Source organism: Lolium perenne, chromosome 2 (assembly GCF_019359855.2).
Source record: "Lolium perenne isolate Kyuss_39 chromosome 2, Kyuss_2.0, whole genome shotgun sequence".
Taxonomy (NCBI): Eukaryota; Viridiplantae; Streptophyta; class Magnoliopsida; order Poales; family Poaceae; genus Lolium; species Lolium perenne.
In genome coordinates, this window is record NC_067245.2 from 305483992 (window position 1) to 305504059 (window position 20068).

Genomic DNA, 20068 nt, shown 5'->3' on the forward strand with positions numbered 1-20068 from the left:
ACAGCGGCAAGTTTCCCTCAGTAAGAAACCAAGGTTTAATCGGACCAGTAGGAGTCAAGAAGCACGTTGAAGGTTGATGGCGGCGAGATGTAGTGCGGCGCAACACCGAGGATTCGGCGCCAACGTGGAACCTGCACAACACAACCAAAGTACTTTGCCCCAACGAAACAGTGAGGTTGTCAATCTCACCGGCTTGCTGTAACAAAGGATTAACCGTATTGTGTGGAAGATGATTGTTTGCAGAAAACAGTAGAACAAGTATTGCAGTAGATTGTATTTCAGTAAAGAGAATTGGACCGGGGTCCACAGTTCACTAGAGGTGTCTCTCCCATAAGACGAACAGCATGTTGGGTGAACAAATTACAGTTGGGCAATTGACAAATAAAGAGAGCATGACCATGCACATACATATCATGATGAGTATAGTGAGATTTAATTGGGCATTACGACAAAGTACATAGACCGCCATCCAACTGCATCTATGCCTAAAAAGTCCACCTTCAGGTTATCATCCGAACCCCCTCCAGTATTAAGTTGCAAAGCAACAGACAATTGCATTAAGTATGGTGCGTAATGTAATCAACAACTACATCCTTAGACATAGCATCAATGTTTTATCCCTAGTGGCAACAGCACAACACAACCTTAGAACTTTCATCCTTTGTCCCGGTGTCAATGCAGGCATGAACCCACTATCGAGCATAAGTACTCCCTCTTGGAGTTACAAGCATCTACTTGGCCAGAGCATCTACTAGTAACGGAAAGCATGCAAGATCATAAACAACACGTAGATATAACTTTGATAATCAACATAACAAGTATTCTCTATTCATCGGATCTCAACAAACGCAACATATAGAATTACAGATAGATGATCTTGATCATGTTAGGCAGCTCACAAGATCCGACAATGATAGCACAATGGGGAGAAGACAACCATCTAGCTACTGCTATGGACCCATAGTCCAGGGGTAGACTACTCACACATCACACCGGAGGCGACCATGGCGGCGTAGAGTCCTCCGGGAGATGATTCCCCTCTCCGGCAGGGTGCCGAAGGCGATCTCCTGGATCCCCCGAGATGGGATCGGCGTTGGCGGCGTCTCTGGAAGGTTTTCCGTATCGTGGCTCTCGGTACTGGGGGTTTCGTCACGGAGGCTTTAAGTAGGCGGAAGGGCAAGTCAGGAGGGGGCACAGGGGCCCACTTTATGTCATATTCGTGCATTTTCTGGAACTAACCTATTAACAAGATGCCGAAGTGCCAGTTGCTGTTTTCTGCTGTTTTTGGTTTCAGAAATCCTAGTAAGGAAATATTCTCGGAATTGGACGAAATCAAAACCCAGGGGCCTATTTTTCCACGAAGCTTCCAGAAGTCCGAAGACGAAACGAAGTGGGGCCATAGGGTGCCCAAACCCTAGGGCGGCGCGGCCCCCCCCCTTGGCCGCGCCAGCCTGTGGTGTGGGGCCCCTGTGCCCCCTCCTGACTTGCCCTTCCGCCTACTTAAAGCCTCCGTGACGAAACCCCCAGTGCGAGAGCCACGATACGGAAAACCTTCCAGAGACGCCGCCAACGCCGATCCCATCTCGGGGATCCAGGAGATCGCCTCCGGCACCTGCCGGAGAGGGGAATCATCTCCCCGGAGGACTCTACGCCGCCATGGTCGCCTCCGGTGTGATGTGTGAGTAGTCTACCCCTGGACTATGGGTCCATAGCAGTAGCTAGATGGTTGTCTTCTCCCCATTGTGCTATCATTGTCGGATCTTGTGAGCTGCCTAACATGATCAAGATCATCTATCTGTAATTCTATATGTTGCGTTTGTTGGGATCCGATGAATAGAGAATACTTGTTATGTTGATTATCAAAGTTATATCTACGTGTTGTTTATGATCTTGCATGCTTTCCGTTACTAGTAGATGCTCTGGCCAAGTAGATGCTTGTAACTCCAAGAGGGAGTACTTATGCTCGATAGTGGGTTCATGCCTGCATTGACACCGGGACGATGTGAAAGTTCTAAGGTTGTGTTGTGCTGTTGCCACTAGGGATAAAACATTGATGCTATGTCTAAGGATGTAGTTGTTGATTACATTACGCACCATACTTAATGCAATTGTCTGTTGCTTTGCAACTTAATACTGGAGGGGGTTCGGATGATAACCTGAAGGTGGACTTTTTAGGCATAGATGCAGTTGGATGGCGGTCTATGTACTTTGTCGTAATGCCCAATTAAATCTCACTATACTCATCATGATATGTATGTGCATGGTCATGCTCTCTTTATTTGTCAATTGCCCAACTGTAATTTGTTCACCCAACATGTTGTTCGTCTTATGGGAGAGACACCTCTAGTGAACTGTGGACCCCGGTCCAATTCTCTTTATCGAAATACACCCATCGCAACACTTGTTCTACTGTTTTCTGCAAACAATCATCTTCCACACAATACGGTTAATCCTTTGTTAAAGCAAGCCGGTGAGATTGACAACCTCACTGTTTCGTTGGGGCAAAGTACTTTGGTTGTGTTGTGCAGGTTCCACGTTGGCGCCGGAATCCCTGGTGTAGCAACGTGCTTCTTGACTCCTACTGGTCCGATTAAACCTTGGTTTCTTACTGAGGGAAACTTGCCGCTGTGCGCATCACACCTTCCTCTTGGGGTTCCCAACGGACGTGCCAACCACACGCATCAAGCAAATTTCTGGCGCCGTTGCCGGGGAGATCAAGACACGCTGCAAGGGGAGTCTCCACTTCTCAACCTCTTTACTTTGTTTTTGTCTTGCTTAGTTTTATTCACTACTTTGTTTGCTGCACTAAATCAAAATACAAAAAAATTAGTTGCTAGTTTTACTTTATTTGCTATCTAGTTTGCTATATCAAAAACACAAAAAAAATAGTTACTTGCATTTACTTTACTTAATTCATCATGTTTCCTTTTAATTTTACCACAAAAGACGTACCGGTAGGACGTGGGTCTATAGTTGGGAGAAATAATATAGAAGAATTTTTCAATCATGTTAGTACCATTGAAAATTTTGAAGATAGACACTTGGTAGACCTTGCGCCTACTTATGAAATTGCTGCTGCGCATTTAGTTCGCCTGTTGGAAACTAAATTTGTTAATCTCAATCCTATAATCCAACACATGTTTCTCACACTTGGTGATATGGAAGAAGGGGAAAAGAAAGATTTTGTTTTAGAAACCCTTCTTAGAGAATTTGGTGGTCTAGCAAGAGAAGCTAGAAAGGTCTTTGCTAAATTTAATATGCTTGGTTCACATACTAATTTTGTTAGCCTCCTTGAAAAGATGGACATGGATAGAATAAGATACACTAATAATATTGATGATGGTGGGGAGATCAAAGCACCAATACCATGTAAACTCTTAGCTATGAATGATGCACTAGAAAATAACTATGCTTGGCTTGTTCCTGAAAATTTGTTTGATGAGAGTAGCACGCCTAAGACTAATGAAAAGGGGGATGCTAAAACTTATGTATCTAATATACTATGCCTGGTTGAGAAAACTCCACACCCCGCTGAGAATGTACCATCTTTCGATAATACTTGATACACACTTTCTGCGCCTAGCTGAAAGGCGTTAAAGAAAAGCGCTTATGGGAGACAACCCATGTTTTTACCTACAGTACTTTGTTTTTATTTTGTGTCTTGGAAGTTGTTTACTAGTGTAGCAACCTCTCCTTATCTTAGTTTTATGTTTTGTTGTGCCAAGTTAAGCCGTTGATAGAAAAGTAAGTACTAGATTTGGATTACTGCGCAGTTCCAGATTTCTTTGCTGTCACGACTCTGGGTCTACCTCCCTGTAGGTAGCTCAGAAAATTAAGCCAATTTACGTGCATGATCCTCAGATATGTACGCAACTTTCATTCAATTTGAGCATTTTCATTTGAGCAAGTCTGGTGCCATTTTAAAATTCGTCAATACGAACTGTTCTGTTTTGACAGATTCTGCCTTTTATTTCGCATTGCCTCTTTTGCTAAGATGGATGAATTTCTTTGATCCACTAATGTCCAGTAGCATTATGCAATGTCCAGAAGTGTTAAGAATGATTGTGTCACCTCTGAATATGTCAATTTATATTGTGCACTAACCCTCTAATAAGTTGTTTCGAGTTTGGTGTGGAGGAAGTTTTCAAGGATCAAGAGAGGAGTATGATGCAACATGATCAAGAAGAGTGAAATCTCTAAGCTTGGGGATGCCCCGGTGGTTCACCCCTGCATATATCAAGAAGACTCAAGCGTCTAAGCTTGGGGATGCCCAAGGCATCCCCTTCTTCATCGACAACATTATCATGTTCCTCCCCTGAAACTATATTTTTATTCCATCACATCTTATGTGCTTTTTCTTGGAGCGTCGGTTTGTTTTTGTTTTTTGTTTTGTTTGAATAAAATGGATCCTAGCATTCACTTTATGGGAGAGAGACACGCTCCTCTGTAGCATATGGACAAGTATGTCCTTGGTTTCTACTCATAGTATTCATGGCGAAGTTTCTCCTTCGTTAAATTGTTATATGGTTGGAATTGGAAAATGATACATGTAGTAATTGCTATAAATGTCTTGGGTAATGTGATACTTGGCAATTGTTGTGCTCATGATTAAGCTCTTGCATCATATGCTTTGCACCCATTAATGAAGAAATACATAGAGCATGCTAAAATTTGGTTTGCATATTTGGTTTCTCTAAGGTCTAGATAATTTCTAGTATTGAGTTTGAACAACAAGGAAGACGGTGTAGAGTCTTATAATGTTTTCAATATGTCTTTTATGTGAGTTTTGCTGCACCGGTTCATCCTTGTGTTTGTTTCAAATAAGCCTTGCTAGCCTAAACCTTGTATCGAGAGGGAATACTTCTCATGCATCCAAAATACTTGAGCCAACCACTATGCCATTTGTGTCCACTATACCTACCTACTACATGGTATTTTCCGCCATTCCAAAGTAAATTGCTTGAGTGCTACCTTTAAAATTCCATCATTCACCTTTGCAATATATAGCTCATGGGACAAATAGCTTAAAAACTATTGTGGTATTGAATATGTAATTATGCACTTTATCTCTTATTAAGTTGCTTGTTGTGCGATAACCATGGTCACGGGGGACGCCATCACCTATTCATTGTTGAATTTCATGTGCGTTGCTATGCATGTCCGTCTTGTCTGAAGTAAGAGAGATCTACCACCTTATGGTTAAGCATGCATATTGTTAGAGAAGAACATTGGGCCGCTAACTAAAGCCATGATCCATGGTGGAAGTTTCAGTTTTGGACATATATCCTCAATCTCAAATGAGAAAATTATTAATTGTTGTTACATGCTTATGCATAAAAGAGGAGTCCATTATCTGTTGTCTATGTTGTCCCGGTATGGATGTCTAAGTTGAAGAATAATCAATAGCGAGAAATCCAATGCGAGCTTTCTCCTTAGACCTTTGTACAGGCGGCATAGAGGTACCCCTTTGTGACACTTGGTTAAAACAGCGCATTGTGATGATCCGGTAGTCCAAGCTAATTAGGACAAGGTGCGGGCACTATTAGTACACTATGCATGAGGCTTGCAACTTATAAGATATAATTTACATGATGCATATGCTTTATTACTACCGTTGACAAAATTGTTTCATGTTTTCAAAATCAAAGCTCTAGCACAAATATAGCAATCGATGCTTTTCCTCTATGGAGGACCATTCTTTTACTTTCAATGTTGAGTCAGTTCACCTATTTCTCTCCACCTCAAGAAGCAAACACTTGTGTGAACTGTGCATTGATTCCTACATATTTGCTTATTGCACTTATTATATTACTCTATGTTGACAATATCCATGAGATATACATGTTACAAGTTGAAAGCAACCGCTGAAACTTAATCTTCTTTTGTGTTGCTTCAATGCTTTTACTTTGAATTATTGCTTTATGAGTTAACTCTTATGCAAGACTTATTAATGCTTGTCTTGAAGTGCTATTCATGAAAAGTCTTTGCTTTATGATTCACTTGTTTACTCATGTCATATACATTGTTTTGATCGCTGCATTCACTGCATATGCTTTACAAATAGTATGATCAAGATTATGATGGCATGTCACTCCAGAAATTATCTGTGTTATCGTTTTACCTGCTCGGGACGAGCAGAACTAAGCTTGGGGATGCTGATACGTCTCCGACGTATCGATAATTTCTTATGTTCCATGCCACATTATTGATGTTATCTACATGTTTTATGCACACTTTATGTCATATTCGTGCATTTTCTGGAACTAACCTATTAACAAGATGCCGAAGTGCCAGTTGCTGTTTTCTGCTGTTTTTGGTTTCAGAAATCCTAGTAAGGAAATATTCTCGGAATTGGACGAAATCAAAGCCCAGGGGCCTATTTTTCCTCCTCATCAAGTACGTGAGTCAATATAGCCAACGCCGACGATCCAGCGACGATGATGATAGAGATCGTCTGGCTAGGGACGCCAGGAGACATCGTCGGCATGATCGCAATGATGAGGAATACGAGCGTCGTGCCAAGGAAAAGTCAAGGGAGCGAGACGACGAGGATAGGCACTGGGACTATCCCTTCTTCAGGCACTGCTGGGATTCAGGAATGAGCCGATTGCCTACAATCGGCAACTGCCCAGAATGTAAACAGAAGAGGGAGGATGCAGCTAACGTGTCCGTGTTCAAACGTCTTGGGCCTCTCCCGCCTCGGAACAAACACGCTGAGTCCCCTCGGGTGGAAGATCTCGAGGATTTGGAAGACGATGATGAAGAAGAAGAAGACAGGTACCACCGGCCAAGGTGGTGCCCTGATGGACTCAGCCGTTCCCAAAAACGTAGGGTTCAGCGACTGCGTGGCTTGGAGAAAGCCGAAAGGTTATACCTGCACACGCTAAGGAAGGCGCGGCCCGACCTGGCCGCGAAAATTCAACGAACCCTGGATGAAGAGGGTCGACCACAAAAAATGGAGTGGCGCCCCAAGCAAAGGAAAGCCGATGATGAAACATTGGCTGGCACGAATATGGTGTTCATCCTTCCGACGGAGTTTAGTGCTCCAGGATTAGACGAAGCACCTGTGGCACAACTTGACTGCGGTCCGCGGCCAGTTATCTTTGAGAAGCCACGAGAAAGAAGCTACAGACATCTGAAGGCCCTGTACTTGCGAGGTTATATCGATGGGAGGCCTGTCAACAAGATGCTGGTGGACACCGGAGCGGCAGTCAACATTATGCCATACTCCATGCTACGTCGGTTGGGACGCTCTAGCTCGGATCTCATCAAGACCAACGTGACATTGAGCGATTTCAACGGCCAAGCGTCTGACGCACAAGGTGTTCTGAACGTGGATCTGACCGTAGGAAGGAAAACCATCCCTACGACGTTCTTTATCGTTGATAGCAAGAGCACCTATACTGTCCTGCTGGGAAGAGATTGGATCCACGCCAACTGTTGCATTCCCTCCACGATGCACCAATGCGTAATACAGTGGGATGGAGATGAGGTAGAGGTCGTCCAGGCCGATGACTCAGCCGAGATTTCAACGGCTGGCATGAATGCTTGGGAAACAGCAGGCCAAGAGCCACTCTCAGGCATCAATTTGGACGACTGCGAGCGCATCGACGTGACAAAGGATGGGGTTAGGCTGGTCTTATCTACCGGCCTGACCGTGTAGCAAGAACGAGCCTATGGACAAACGTGGCGAGGCCGATCCTTGGGATCGGCCCCAAAGATCTATGGAGGGACATTGCAAAACCTTCATTGAGCGCTTCGATCAACATGGAGGCCGATTCCAGCAATCGGCCAAAATTATCCTCACCATATGTTCTGCCTGTGTTCAACGTCGATCTGATGGGCAGCGGTTTCACGTCGGCTGATGCGAGTCAACATTAGTCCTAACGGAGCCGACGTGCGAATACAGTGCCTGGGCTAACTACAGAGCCGATATCTGCAGTTACCTGACAGATTCGGCTCGGGGGGCACCTAATCGGAGGAATATGTGCGATACATGTGCGGTGAAATAGTGGGGGCCGATAGGAAATCGGCCGGAGTAAAAAAAAAATTACATGGTATACAGCCGATGCACGGACATCGACTTTAGAACTAAGAAACAAAGCCGATGTACAGCCATCGACTCTAGTACGAATTACACAAGATCTACCAGCTGCGTGTTCAAGACGCGGATTTTCACCAAGTCCAGTTCAGCTGTGAGGCCTTCTGCTTCCTCGAGGGAGTGAACAATGAGAGCTTCCTCAGCTGCAATGAGCCGATTTTGGTTAGTGTTTCATCTACAATATCGGCTTGCAACGGAAGAAAAGGCGATCGATGGGGGGCAAGGTGGCTGACTCTGCATGGTGGCTGTCTCAGAGTTACCTGAGTTCAAAGCTCTTTGTCTGATCTGTGCATCCTCACCGTTATTCTCGCCTTGACTAAGACTCGGGGGGCAGCTGGCCTGGTAGATGCTCTGTTTTGAAAGCCGATTGGGGCGTCATCGGCTGATCCTTCGTCGCAACCTTCTTCAAAAAAATGGTGAAGTCTGGCAGAAGAAGATCACTGGACCTGGTGGGAGGAATTTAAGGGCTCTCTTGAAGACTCCACATTATCCACAGATCTCAAAGTCATCAGTTGAAGAATTGAAGGATGGTTTGTGAAGGACCGATGCGTTGCTATCGGCTCATTAAGCATTGGCTAAGGGGACAAATCGGCAAAATCAGTATGAGGGGAGATCGGCTAAATTAGCTCGAAGGGAATCGGCAAAATCAAATTGGGGGAAATTCTTCATTGATAAGCAAGATTTCTTACAAAAAGAGCTGATTACTCTCAAAAGGAAGTACTAGGGGATACATTGCCCCATCTACTACTACTGATCCTATGCTAAGGGTCCTATCTACGGGCCGTCGCTACCCTCGTCGTCGTCCTCGTCGTCGCCGTCGTCACCGCTGTCGGCGCTGCTCCCGGCGGGCTCGTCGTCGCTGCTCCAGTGGCCACCGGCCGGGCCTTCGTTGTCCTCATCTTCCTCGTCAGCGTCGTCGTCGCTGTCGAAGTCGTTGAGGTTCCCCGGCCAGGGACAGAAGCGTTTGGCCGGCGGTTCGTCGGAGGAGGTGTCGTCCTCCTCCTCCTTCTCCTCCTCCTCCTCCTCATCGGGGGAGGTGAAGTCGTCACAGGAGAAGCGATCGTCATCGCTCTCCTCCTCCGTTTCCCCGTCGGCGAGGAAGCGGAGGTCACTTTCCCCGTCGGTCGAGGACTTTTCGTCCTCAGACCAGACGGAGAAATCGTGACTGGATTCCTCCCCGGCTGCGATGGCGCGGCGGATGTTCGCCGCGTGGGCCTCCTCCGGGTTCAACTCCGGCGTCGGCTCGCGAGAGGAGGAGGATTGGGTGGAAAGACCCGATGAGGCAGAGGAGGAGGAAGACATGGTGGCGCAGGAGGGCTTTTTGGAGTGCTAATGCGAAGGGGATGAAAAGGTGAACTGTTTGGAGCGGTTAAATAAAAGGGGATATAGTGGAGATTCAATGCCACAGCAGTTTCCGAGGAAGTGGTGCCCAAGGAAAAAAGGAAAAAAAACAACAAAACTGCCAAGTCACGCGGAGAAGTTGAGAAGGCAAGGCGTCATGATGATGGATACTGCGACGGTTTTGCTCTGCCACGACATGACCCGACGAAGAAAAGCAGAGTGATTTTGGAATTATCAATTCCAAAACCAGGGGGGCATGTGTTATCACCAGAATTTGACCGAATCAGAGGTGGGCCGCGATCAAGATGGGCTTGAAGAATATACATGGAAGAATATACGTGAATCGGCCTTATATGCAAAGTTTGGGCTAGTTTGCCCTTCTATCTGTAATATAGTAGGATACGTGTCGGTTAGTTAGAGTTTGTTTCGTGCACGGTGGGGATTATTCCCACGTTAGAAAGTCTACGGACTATAAATATGTATCTAGGGTTTATGAAATAAACAACAATCACGTTCACCACAAACCAATCTAGGCGCATCGCCAACTCCCTTGTCTCGAGGGTTTCTTCCGGGTAAGCATCATGCTGCCTAGTCTTGCGATCTAGGCAGTACAAGTTTATTCGTTGTTCATGCGTTGCTCGTACTGGAGCCTTTTTTATGGCGAGCAACGTAGTTATCTTAGATGTGTTAGGGTTAGCATTGTTCTTCGTATCATATGCTGTCGTCGTGCAACCCTTAGACATCTAGCCGCCCTTACACCTATCTTAGGTGTAGGGGTGGCACCCAGCTTGATCATTATTCAGTAGATCCGATCCGTTACGGTTGCTCCTTGTTCTTCAAGGATTAGTTTAATATCTGCAATAGTTAGGCCTTACAAAGGGTTGAAGGATCCAGCGGCACGTAGGGTGTAATTTGCTAGCCCTAGACAGGATGTTCCGGGGATCAACTTCGTGTTGGTTTTTAGGCCTTGTCTAGGATCGGCTTACGATCACCGTGCGTGGCCGCGAGGCTCAATCACGAGTAGGATGTTCCGATTATGTGGTGAAAACCCTAAATCGTAGTAGATCGTTTTAGCTTTATTCTGATCAAGCAGGACCACCATATATTCGTACACCTCGTGCGAATCATGGGTGGATCGGCTCTTTGAGCCGATTCACAGGATAACCTGAGAGCCGATCGAGGCTCGTATTTAATGTTTACGTGTATGCCATGCAGGAAACTAAGCGAGGCATCATCCATCACCTTCCTGACCAGGTATAGGTCAGGTGGCACGCCCTTGCACCAGCATCGGACGTGCGTGCCGAATCTTTGCGGGCCGTCGCTCGGAGGGACCAGGGCCAGCCGCAGCCCTAAGTTGTTCCCGGCTCTACTGTGTTGCCCGTCGCTGCTCGCCGGTGGGTTTCTGACCGCAACAGATCTTTGGATCATGTAAGAACTTTGGGCTCCCACCCCTTTTAATAAAAAGCTGAAACAGTATGAGATTCTCCTGCTGTAATTCCTCAAAAAAAAAAAAATTGCAGCTCTCACGTATGTGTATGATTTCATTTCTTTGTTTAAGATGTTTGATGTATTGTTTTCTTTTGCGGGGTAGACCTGTTCTGCCGCAACCCACACAATAAGTAAGTCTTTCTTTCATTTGTTTGATGTTTGATGTATTGTTGGTCCTTCATGTGTAATTAAGAGTGGAAGAAATACTCGTATATTCATACTACGAATGAATATTATCCTAAACTGACAAAAGCAACAATGATAATTCCGTGATCTGGTGAGCAACACTAGTAGTATTTTTAAATCGTGACAGGTAAAATATCATGCTTCCACGGCTCTAGGTGTCTAGTGATTGCTCTCTTTTTTGTGAAACAGAATAAAGATGCTCACAAATAGGTATATACACTTACGCCTATGAATGCACGCATATCCTTATGAGCCCTTTACAAGACACATAAATATTAAACCTTGGGTTTAACTTTTGGTGGACTAAGGTTGTCGCTGCTCTCCTAACCATTCTACCACCAGTTGGTTCTCTATGTCTAATAAATGCTTAGTTCACTTACTTATGCCATGGGGATGCACATAAATAAAAGAAAACAAAAAGAGATCTGCGAGTATTTTGTTTTTTACCGACGTGGGCTGTCCTGTCTCGGGCTAGACTAACGAGTTGCTCGGCTCATTAAGGCTTGAATCGTTAAGCTCGTGATCGCTAAGGCTTGAATCATTAATCTCGTTAAGAATAACGAGCTAAAACTATTGTTTGATTGTGTTTGTTATGTGCTCACGAGCTGCTCATTAAGATCGTTGACAGAAATTGAATAACAGGTTAAGTTATACATACATGTGTATCACTGATCTATCCAAGCATCAGCATGGTATAGGCTGACATGTATTAGCCCAAGATACTAGTTAAGCATCAGGATTTGGCTAGCAAAGTAAATTATGCAACGAACCGAGCTAAACGACAGACGAGATGACGTGTTAAACTCGCAGAGCTTCGAGCTGTATGTGCATGGAGCTATCGCCTCATCCAATGTTCAGGCATGATGCTTCACGTGGCTGTAGCTTGCGCGCGCGCCTACGTTCGATGGAGCTATCGGCTCATCGCATGTTCAGGCTAATTAATCCGGTGGAAATGTGGAATGGAACACAAACACACACATGGATCGTCGATCAGTATCGACGGCGTTCCCTGTCACGGCCAATTCATGACGCATGCAAGTGCGAATGTGCGATTCATCATTAGCTTGCGCTTTCCGTAGAAAGAAAAACGCGGCGTGGCTTGCCACTGGATGGATCGGGAAGATTGCGTTTGGTCCCGTACGAAGTTACCTCGTGCATCCTCGTTCCGCAGTTATGCTAATTAACGAGCAATCCGATCGAGCTCTCGTGTACATTGTCGCTGCAAGTAAGCCAGTAGTAAACTAGTACTGGTATGAGCTTTGCTCAAAAGTCAAACCCCGCGTGTTTGATCTAGCTCGTCTTTGCATGTCATTTTTCTCTAGGGAAAAGTTGTAAGTATCATGACATGGGTCAAGAGGTGAAAGGGTGTGCATCTTCCTTGTCTACGGCGGCGTGGTGCAGAGGGTTAGGTGTTAGACGTGACAATGACATGATTAACTCGCGCAAGATAGTTGTGATGATGTCTGGATCATGATAACATCAATGGCAGGTCTACCAAGGTCACAACATTGACCCATGTCCTGAAGAAGGGTGAGTGATAGATGGCGGCGCGACTTCTAGAGCATGTGCAACGGTGCATGCTCCGGGTCTGCTGGACTGATCCGTGCTCCGGTTCTTGGTGTAGCTTCCAGTTTTTAGATGAGGTGCCTAGTTGGTGTAAGGTCCGGGCAAACGGCCTCGACATGGCAACCTCCTTCATCAAGTTTGTAGGTGTTGCGACAGCGGTTGCTAGTTAGCTGGCTTTGAGTTGATCCTTGTATTCTCTTTGTAATGCTATTTTGAAAAAATCTAATAAACAAGGTTGTGTGCGTATCTCTCAAACCTCCATTTTGATAGAATTTTTTTAACCTTTTTTTATAGATTTGAAACTTCGCAAGTCGTTAAAAAAATAACAACTAGAATGTGACGAAATAGTTCATAATTTTTTTGGGCAATTTAAAATTTAAAATATTTATAATTCAAAACAAATTATTTATACATATATTTTTAATATCATAAAAAATCAAACTATTTTTCATACATTCTAGTTGTTATATTTCTGTGATCTTTAAAATTTGAAATTCACATTTCGTATTGTGTGAGAACTAAGATCGAAAAAGAAATCGTTTAAGAGATAAAAAGAAAAGCTAACCCGGATCTTGATGAACTATGAGTATCGGAGATACAGGTGTGCCCTGAGCACCTGCTCATAAAGCCTTTGTTATTGCTCCTTTTTGTGTTCTTATTATAATAACCCAGGTTAATTGGACGTATGTACAGGCGCCAGGAGTAGCTCCGTTGTAGACAGCCACCGATCACCTCTTTTGTTAACAGCAATCCATACGAGATGGGAGGTTGGACCTCACTTATTGGGTACCACATTAGTATACCTGGTGGAATCCGGAGAAGAGTATACATGGTGGCGTGTGACTTGGACCTGAACTTCACGTTTATTTCTTGTGGAATCACGCCATCATCACTGGTTGAGCGTGCCCTTCCAATTTCTAAATGGTGTGGCTATGTCACCGGTAATGTTCATGGGAACATGTCTCCCATCAATAGCTCCAAGACAGTTCTGCAAAGAACACCGAGAAGGTATTATTTGCTATGAGAAAAATAATTCATGGTTATATGATTTGGACTGAAATAGTTTAGCAAAAACCTAAAAATAAGGAAAGAATCTTGGATTGTTCCAGATCTTTGGATGTACTCGAGCTGGATTTTGAGGCTCGAGGAAGTGCTTGGATAGTGCAGGAACTATGTTGAAGAACTTATTCATGATGTTATGGAAAGTGTCATTACTATGCTTGAACTGGAGTTGGAGATCCTGGTAGGAGGCATTATGGGACAGCATCCATAGAAAGGCTGCTAGTTTCTCTTCGACGCTAAGTCTGGTATCACGTACCAATCTCCTGCTTCGAAGAAAACTAGCCAAAGCCCTGAAGATGTGAGCCTCCATCCAAAATGCTACCAGGCAATTTTGTATGTGCCTTTCCAGCAAGTCCCTTTAAAACCTCCTCGCCTCTTATCGTCGATGTATGGCGGTGCTTTTTTTTCCCTTGGTTCACCCTACAATGCAACATTGGTAAAAGAAAGAGAATCACATCATCACCATCTTCCTCTTGCTCCTCCTCTCTCTTTCTAACGTGGTCCATAATTCTCAAAGCCATTCAAAAACTGAAGATAAAAAGGACCCAAGTTATTTAACATTTACTGAACAGAATTTGCTTTCAAAGAAAATTTATAAGTACTGCTGTTATACGTACTATCTGAATATAAGAGATACTAAGTAGGAACAAATTGCAGGTTTAAATACCACAAACAAAAGAACACACAAAATATAATTGCAGGTTTAATATGTACTCTTGATAATTGGTACTTGCTGAAAAGAATGCACTGGATAATTGGTACTCAGCCAATTATTGCTGGTTTAAATTACTACAACCAATAACAATCAACTGTGAGAAAGGTAGCCACATAAGAATTGATTTTGTTTTGAAAATAAAACAAAATAAAATAAGTTAAGTTGAGTAAGGTTCTTCAGCACCACCAGCTGATCCTTTACCCTTGCTTAAATTGGAATGGCAACAAAGCCATGCATGAATGATGAATTGATTATTAAAATCTAGTAAAATGGTATTGGGCCCGCCCATCAGTTTCTTTGAAGCTCCGCCACTGCTACCAATTATCAAAGAACACACAAAGTCCCGTCCTACCCAAATGTGTCCTAGAATCAGTGAGTTAAAATATGTATTCAGTATAATTTGTGATCCTACACTTTTTATTGAGCTTCACGTTTCTTCACGCAGCAAGAAGCATATCTAGGTTTGGTTTGTGTCTCATACCTAGCAACATTTGGTAATTTGGCTAGGAATGAAATGACAAACATATGGATGTATGCATCAAATTGTTCTACTCTAGTCGATCAAAGCATCAACATCTACCAGATCAAGGAACCAACTAGCATGGATGTCCCTGGACAAGATCCATGCCAGAAGGAAACATCATTGCTGGAACCAACCACCAAAAACAACCTAGAATACAAGAAGAGGGGGAGGGGAGGACGAGGGGGAGGAGATGATTTGCCTTCTACCGGCCGGCGTCGGAGGTGGGGAAGGGGGAGATCTTGAGCTTCCTCCGGATAGGGCTTCGGTCGGGCTCCGTGGCGGCGGCCGCGTCAAGGAAGGGCAACGTCAGTGTCGAGGAGATCTCCTCCAGCCGGCCACCGTCGAGTCGTTCCCGCTGTCGCGAGAGCTGAGAGGGAGTGTCGTTTCGTCGCGTCACGCTCGGGATGCAATCCACGGATCTAGCATAGTGTTTCTAAAACCCGGCCAAAACGAGGGGTTTCGTGCAAAACTAGACCAGGTAGAAAACCGGGGCGGTTTAACCATAGCGTGGGCCGGTATTTAACTCCCGGGGACCAACCCCGGTGTAACCACGTGGATCTCGGCTCAAAACCAGTGAGGTTGGGAGCAACCTAACGAGGCCCTAGAGAGTGCAATTACCGGAGTTTATCCACACGCAAACACAATGAATTTCTGCACCCTAGATATGTGCAAAAATGGTCCTGAACCTAATCGACTGAGCATCAGCTGGGTGAGGTACCACCGGCCGATCGACGGGCGTACATATCCTTTGATTAGTTGCACGGTTGTGGTCATGAGCGTACGGCACGTGTGCCTTTGATTTCCTGCCTCCCTCCCTACCGTCGCCCCCCACTTAGACGTAGGGCGCATCATCACACATATGGTCCATGCGCGAATGCATCCACATGCATCTATCGACCGACGTATACGTATCTGCATTTCGTTTGGAGAACGTTCTCGCTGCCCAAAAGTTTCTTCATTTGTCCACAACCATAATTATTACTGGAAAAAACGAAGTATACCGGCACTCCCCACTTCCATCGTACTTGATTAAACGACATTTCAAATGCGCGCCCACCTTGATCAATCTCAATGCCTAAAATTTTGCTCGGGAGAGGACAGGATAAGTCGTACGTTTACTACTTTGCTAAGGGACGATAACGTTAACTCGTACCAGTGACAAATTGATCTGTACAATTCATAGTACTCCATTTATATAGTGTAGGAGTAGTAGAGTACACTAGTTGTACTCTGCAGAAGATAACTGGCCATTTACCTGGGTACGTCAATTTCATTCAATTCCATTAAGGTGGTACTAAATGAATGTACGTACTCCTGTCCAAATTTATACCACCTCCGGCTTTGCAAGCTGAGTGATTGGCCAAAGTTTTAATCAACAATATCTCGATCGTTTTACATAAAATGGATAAAGTTAAAGAACACTTTCTAATGATAACAACAAATATTCTCATATATTTGGACTGGTTTTTGCCTTTTTGGTCAAAGTGAAATCTTAAAATACAGTGACCTTATTCATTGGAATCGAGAGATCGATTATAGAGCTCGGATGATCCACCATCCGTTGTGACATGAAAGTCCATGTCATGCCTCTTTATTTTTCCAAAAATATCATTTTTTAGATTAGTATTACATAATGTTTTGCCGTGTTTCTTGTCTTGTAGTGTAGTGATGGAGATAGGGGGACTAGCAGGTGTCACGCTCCCCCTATGATATACTCCATATGATACATACACGCATATGCTTATTCACTTTCATGTTTTAGTTTGTGCATAAATTGTTTGTCTTCATTTCTCAAACTTTGCCCATGTCCCATAACCATAAATTTTTTGTCTTCATTTCTCTAACTTGGCCCATGTATCAGTTTCTCCATGTACCAGTAAAAAAATATTGTCGCGCTTTAATTATAGTTTTGTCGGTTATTTTTTTATTAGAGTGTAGTTTCCGTACTAGTAAAAACAATTTTCTACATTTCTGTAAGTGTGCCATGTTACGAATGATATTGTGCTGTCCACCTTCTTTGCCCCCCATAATCTTATTTCCCTGCTAACTCCACCACTATTAGAGTGTATCTTAATGTGTGTCCATGTATCGGTAAAAGAATGGGCATGTAGTGAGGTTTTTATTAAAGTTTCGTTAGGTATCTTTTTGTTCTAGAGTGTAGTCGTTGTGCTGTATCGAGAGCTCCAACCTCCGACACAATAAACAAATAATACATGCACGCTAGCTATAGTGCATGGTAGAAAGAACGTGGTGATTGTCCCATGCGTGGGATGTCCCGTGCATGTTTTAGCCGTGGATATGCGGCTTTGAGATTCGTATACCATGATGTTTCATTGAGTGTTAATCAGTTTCTATGAACTTGACTGAACGAAGCATGAAGAAACTGAATGAAACCATGCTCATGATTTTTCTTTGAACACTAACGATAGCAGCTCCTTATTTGTGTGATTTTAGCTAGTTATGCCCCCCTCATACTAAGATTGCCCCCCTTATACTTCATTTCTAGCTCCGTCCCTGCCCGGAGAGGTCCCGTGCATGGACAAAAGCATTTCTCGCGGTAGGAAAGCACATATCGTCCTAGGCCATTTATTTTGGAGTAGTGGAGAGTAGGAGTGTAGTCATACGGACAGTACCAACTTTATTAATTTTGCAAGGGCACCACAACATTGATTTCAATAGGCATCACAATTTATTATGATCAGCTTACAAATCATTGCCTTTAATTGAACTCTAAAATTAGCTCAAGCAAAACGTACACACGACGCTTACTACAGAGAGTATACACACACACAAGCATACATACATCCAAGAGCGGTAGCTGCAATTATCAAGCGTGTGGCCCATCAAAGAAAGAGAAGCCATCCAAGAGAGTCAAGTAGTACCAAAAACTAATAAAGCACCCTCTCGTGCACACACTAAACAACACACAGTCATTGGCTTTTCAGTGTACAGCACCGTGACGAAGCTCTCGCGCTCGTACTAGCTAGGAGTAGATACCAGCAGTGTACCGCACAGTGCCAGTATCTCGCGTGTGATTAATTAAAACCACTGACCATGCTGTCCAAAACCTCTCGCAATCCAGGCTCGGACCGGTCGAACTAATCAACCAAACAATGCAAAGAAAGAAAATCTGAAAGAGAAGCTCGCGCGTACACGAGCTAGCTAGCTAGGCCGGCCAGGTATGCTAGCTCGGAGTATGATCATCCGCCGGGCGCCACGGACGGCGTACGCATGCGCCGGCGGAGCGAGCTTGGTATCGTAGCCACTGGATGGATGGTTGGAGGGGTGGATCACATGAGGAGGCTCCGGATGACGGCGGCCTGTTCGGCTGTGACGGCGTCGGAGGCGAGCAGCGCGGCGAGCGTCTCGCTGAGGTCGTCCACCTCCCGGTGCAGGCTCCGGATGTAGCTGCACGTCTCCTGCAGCACCCTCGACGCCGGCCCCTGCGACAACCAAGTTACTTCAGCAAGAAAGAGAGTAAGCATGAAGCCATGCACGCATATAGCTGCTACTCTAATTACCCTTTGAGCGCCATTGCGGGCCTGGGCGTCGGGGAGCAGTGCCTCCAGCTTGGAGAGGAGGTCGGAGATCTGGTCCTCCGAGATCGACCTCGACGATGACGACGACACCGAGGTCCCCGCGCGCCGCGAGCGTGACCTCCGGCTGCTCGACGACATGCTCGCACTTGAAGAAAGCTAGCTAGCTCGATCTGAGGGTACGTAGCAGTGTGAGCTAGCTGATGAGTATGGCTTGCTAGCTAGGTTTTTTGGTGGAGGCAGTTGCAGCGAGCTGAGGTATATATAATGGCCACGGTGTGAGGATAGAGGGGAGCAAAAAGGTAGCAGTAGCGGAGGCCGGACGGAACGGAGGAGGTGGCCGCAAGATCAGAGGGCAGGATGCTAGCTAGGAGGGAGGGGCGGAGGGAGCTACCGATCGAGCTAGGGAGGGAGAAAGCGAGAGTCCTAAATGCGTGACAAGGAGAGACGTGGTGACTGGTGAGTGGTGAGTGGTACTAATAGACTATACTAGTAGCGGAGGTGAAGATGATGTATGCGTGAGCACTGAGCGGCAGTGTGCGGCTGAATCTGATGGGCATTGAGTGGGCTTGGGCCGTGGGGCGTACAGTACTAGTATACCCAAGATCGATCGAGTAAATGTTTGTTTACTTTCGTTGTTTAGTCGTGCGGCCTCTGGATCTGTCTACCCTGTGTGCGGTCTACATGGGGGAGTGTGGTTTCGCTAGATTTGCATGATGAGCTCACATGCATGCAAGGGCATCCATGCATGTGTAGATTAATCAGCCGTCTGCATCTTGTAGTACTTCTATGATCATAGATTAATCACCCATCCGTGGGGAAGACCCAATTGGTGAAAATAAATTGGTTTCACTTGGTTATAAGATAGATCCTTGTTCAACTCTGTTGTGTTGCACATAGAGTACTAAGTTCAATTATAATCACATATTCAGCTATCTTCTGGTACATACATGATATCATAGGGAGAAACAAAATACATTTTTTTTTATAATTCTCACTCCTCCGAGAGTTTCTTATTTTACCTGATACCCCGGACTATGAGGTAACAAAGATCCATATTTACATTTGTTACCTGGTTGACGCAAAATTTGGTGAGTGGGATCGATAAGTTTTAGTGAATGAGGAAGTGGATCGTCCTATGATCGTCTTGGATCCGTAGATTCCAGTGAATAAGGAAGTGGATCATCCTATAATCGGCTTGAGAGAGTCTTTCTCTCCTCAGGCAGTTTCCTTTCAAACCAGACAAAGCCAGGGGATAGAGAGTGAATATGGCGGCACCAATGCTAGATAAGCCACCGAAAATGAACACCGACGTGCATGTGCCTTCCAGCGGCACTGGCGACAATACCAAAGACAACAGTTGAACTCAGCATTGCCTTTTGGCCGCTCTCGCAATATCTTGAGTTTGAAACTTTAGAGATGGAAGTTGTGTGTGACTGAGCAGCACACACGCCTCGCACCACCGGTGAGCAACAGTTGGTTGTCAAGGCGGAGTGTTCGCTCTAATGTGCTCCTCCGTGTGGTTTTCATGTTGTTCATCTGCATGGCAT

At 44.9% G+C, this 20068-nt stretch overlaps 1 protein-coding gene across 1 annotated transcript; it reads right to left on the reverse strand.

Annotated features, from left to right (window-relative positions):
• Positions 1 to 17648: 17648 nt before the first annotated feature.
• On the reverse strand, positions 17649 to 18953 carry LOC127330837 (transcription factor ILI1). The gene is made up of 2 exons (XM_051356917.2): positions 18504 to 18953; positions 17649 to 18425 (listed from the first exon to the last, which is right to left on the reverse strand). Exons 1-2 carry the CDS (start codon positions 18657 to 18659, stop codon positions 18273 to 18275), a joined length of 309 nt encoding a protein of 102 aa, XP_051212877.1. The 5' UTR covers positions 18660 to 18953; the 3' UTR covers positions 17649 to 18272.
• Between the last annotated feature and the right edge of the window lie 1115 nt (positions 18954 to 20068).

Bases quoted from the DNA above. Each gene is read 5' to 3' on its own strand.
- LOC127330837 (XM_051356917.2), bottom strand. From the start codon at position 18,659: ATGTCGTCGAGCAGCCGGAGGTCACGCTCGCGGCGCGCGGGGACCTCG. The intron at 18,426-18,503 runs GTAATTAGAGTA...TGGTTGTCGCAG, and splicing joins CCCGCAATGGCGCTCAAAGG to GGGCCGGCGTCGAGGGTGCT.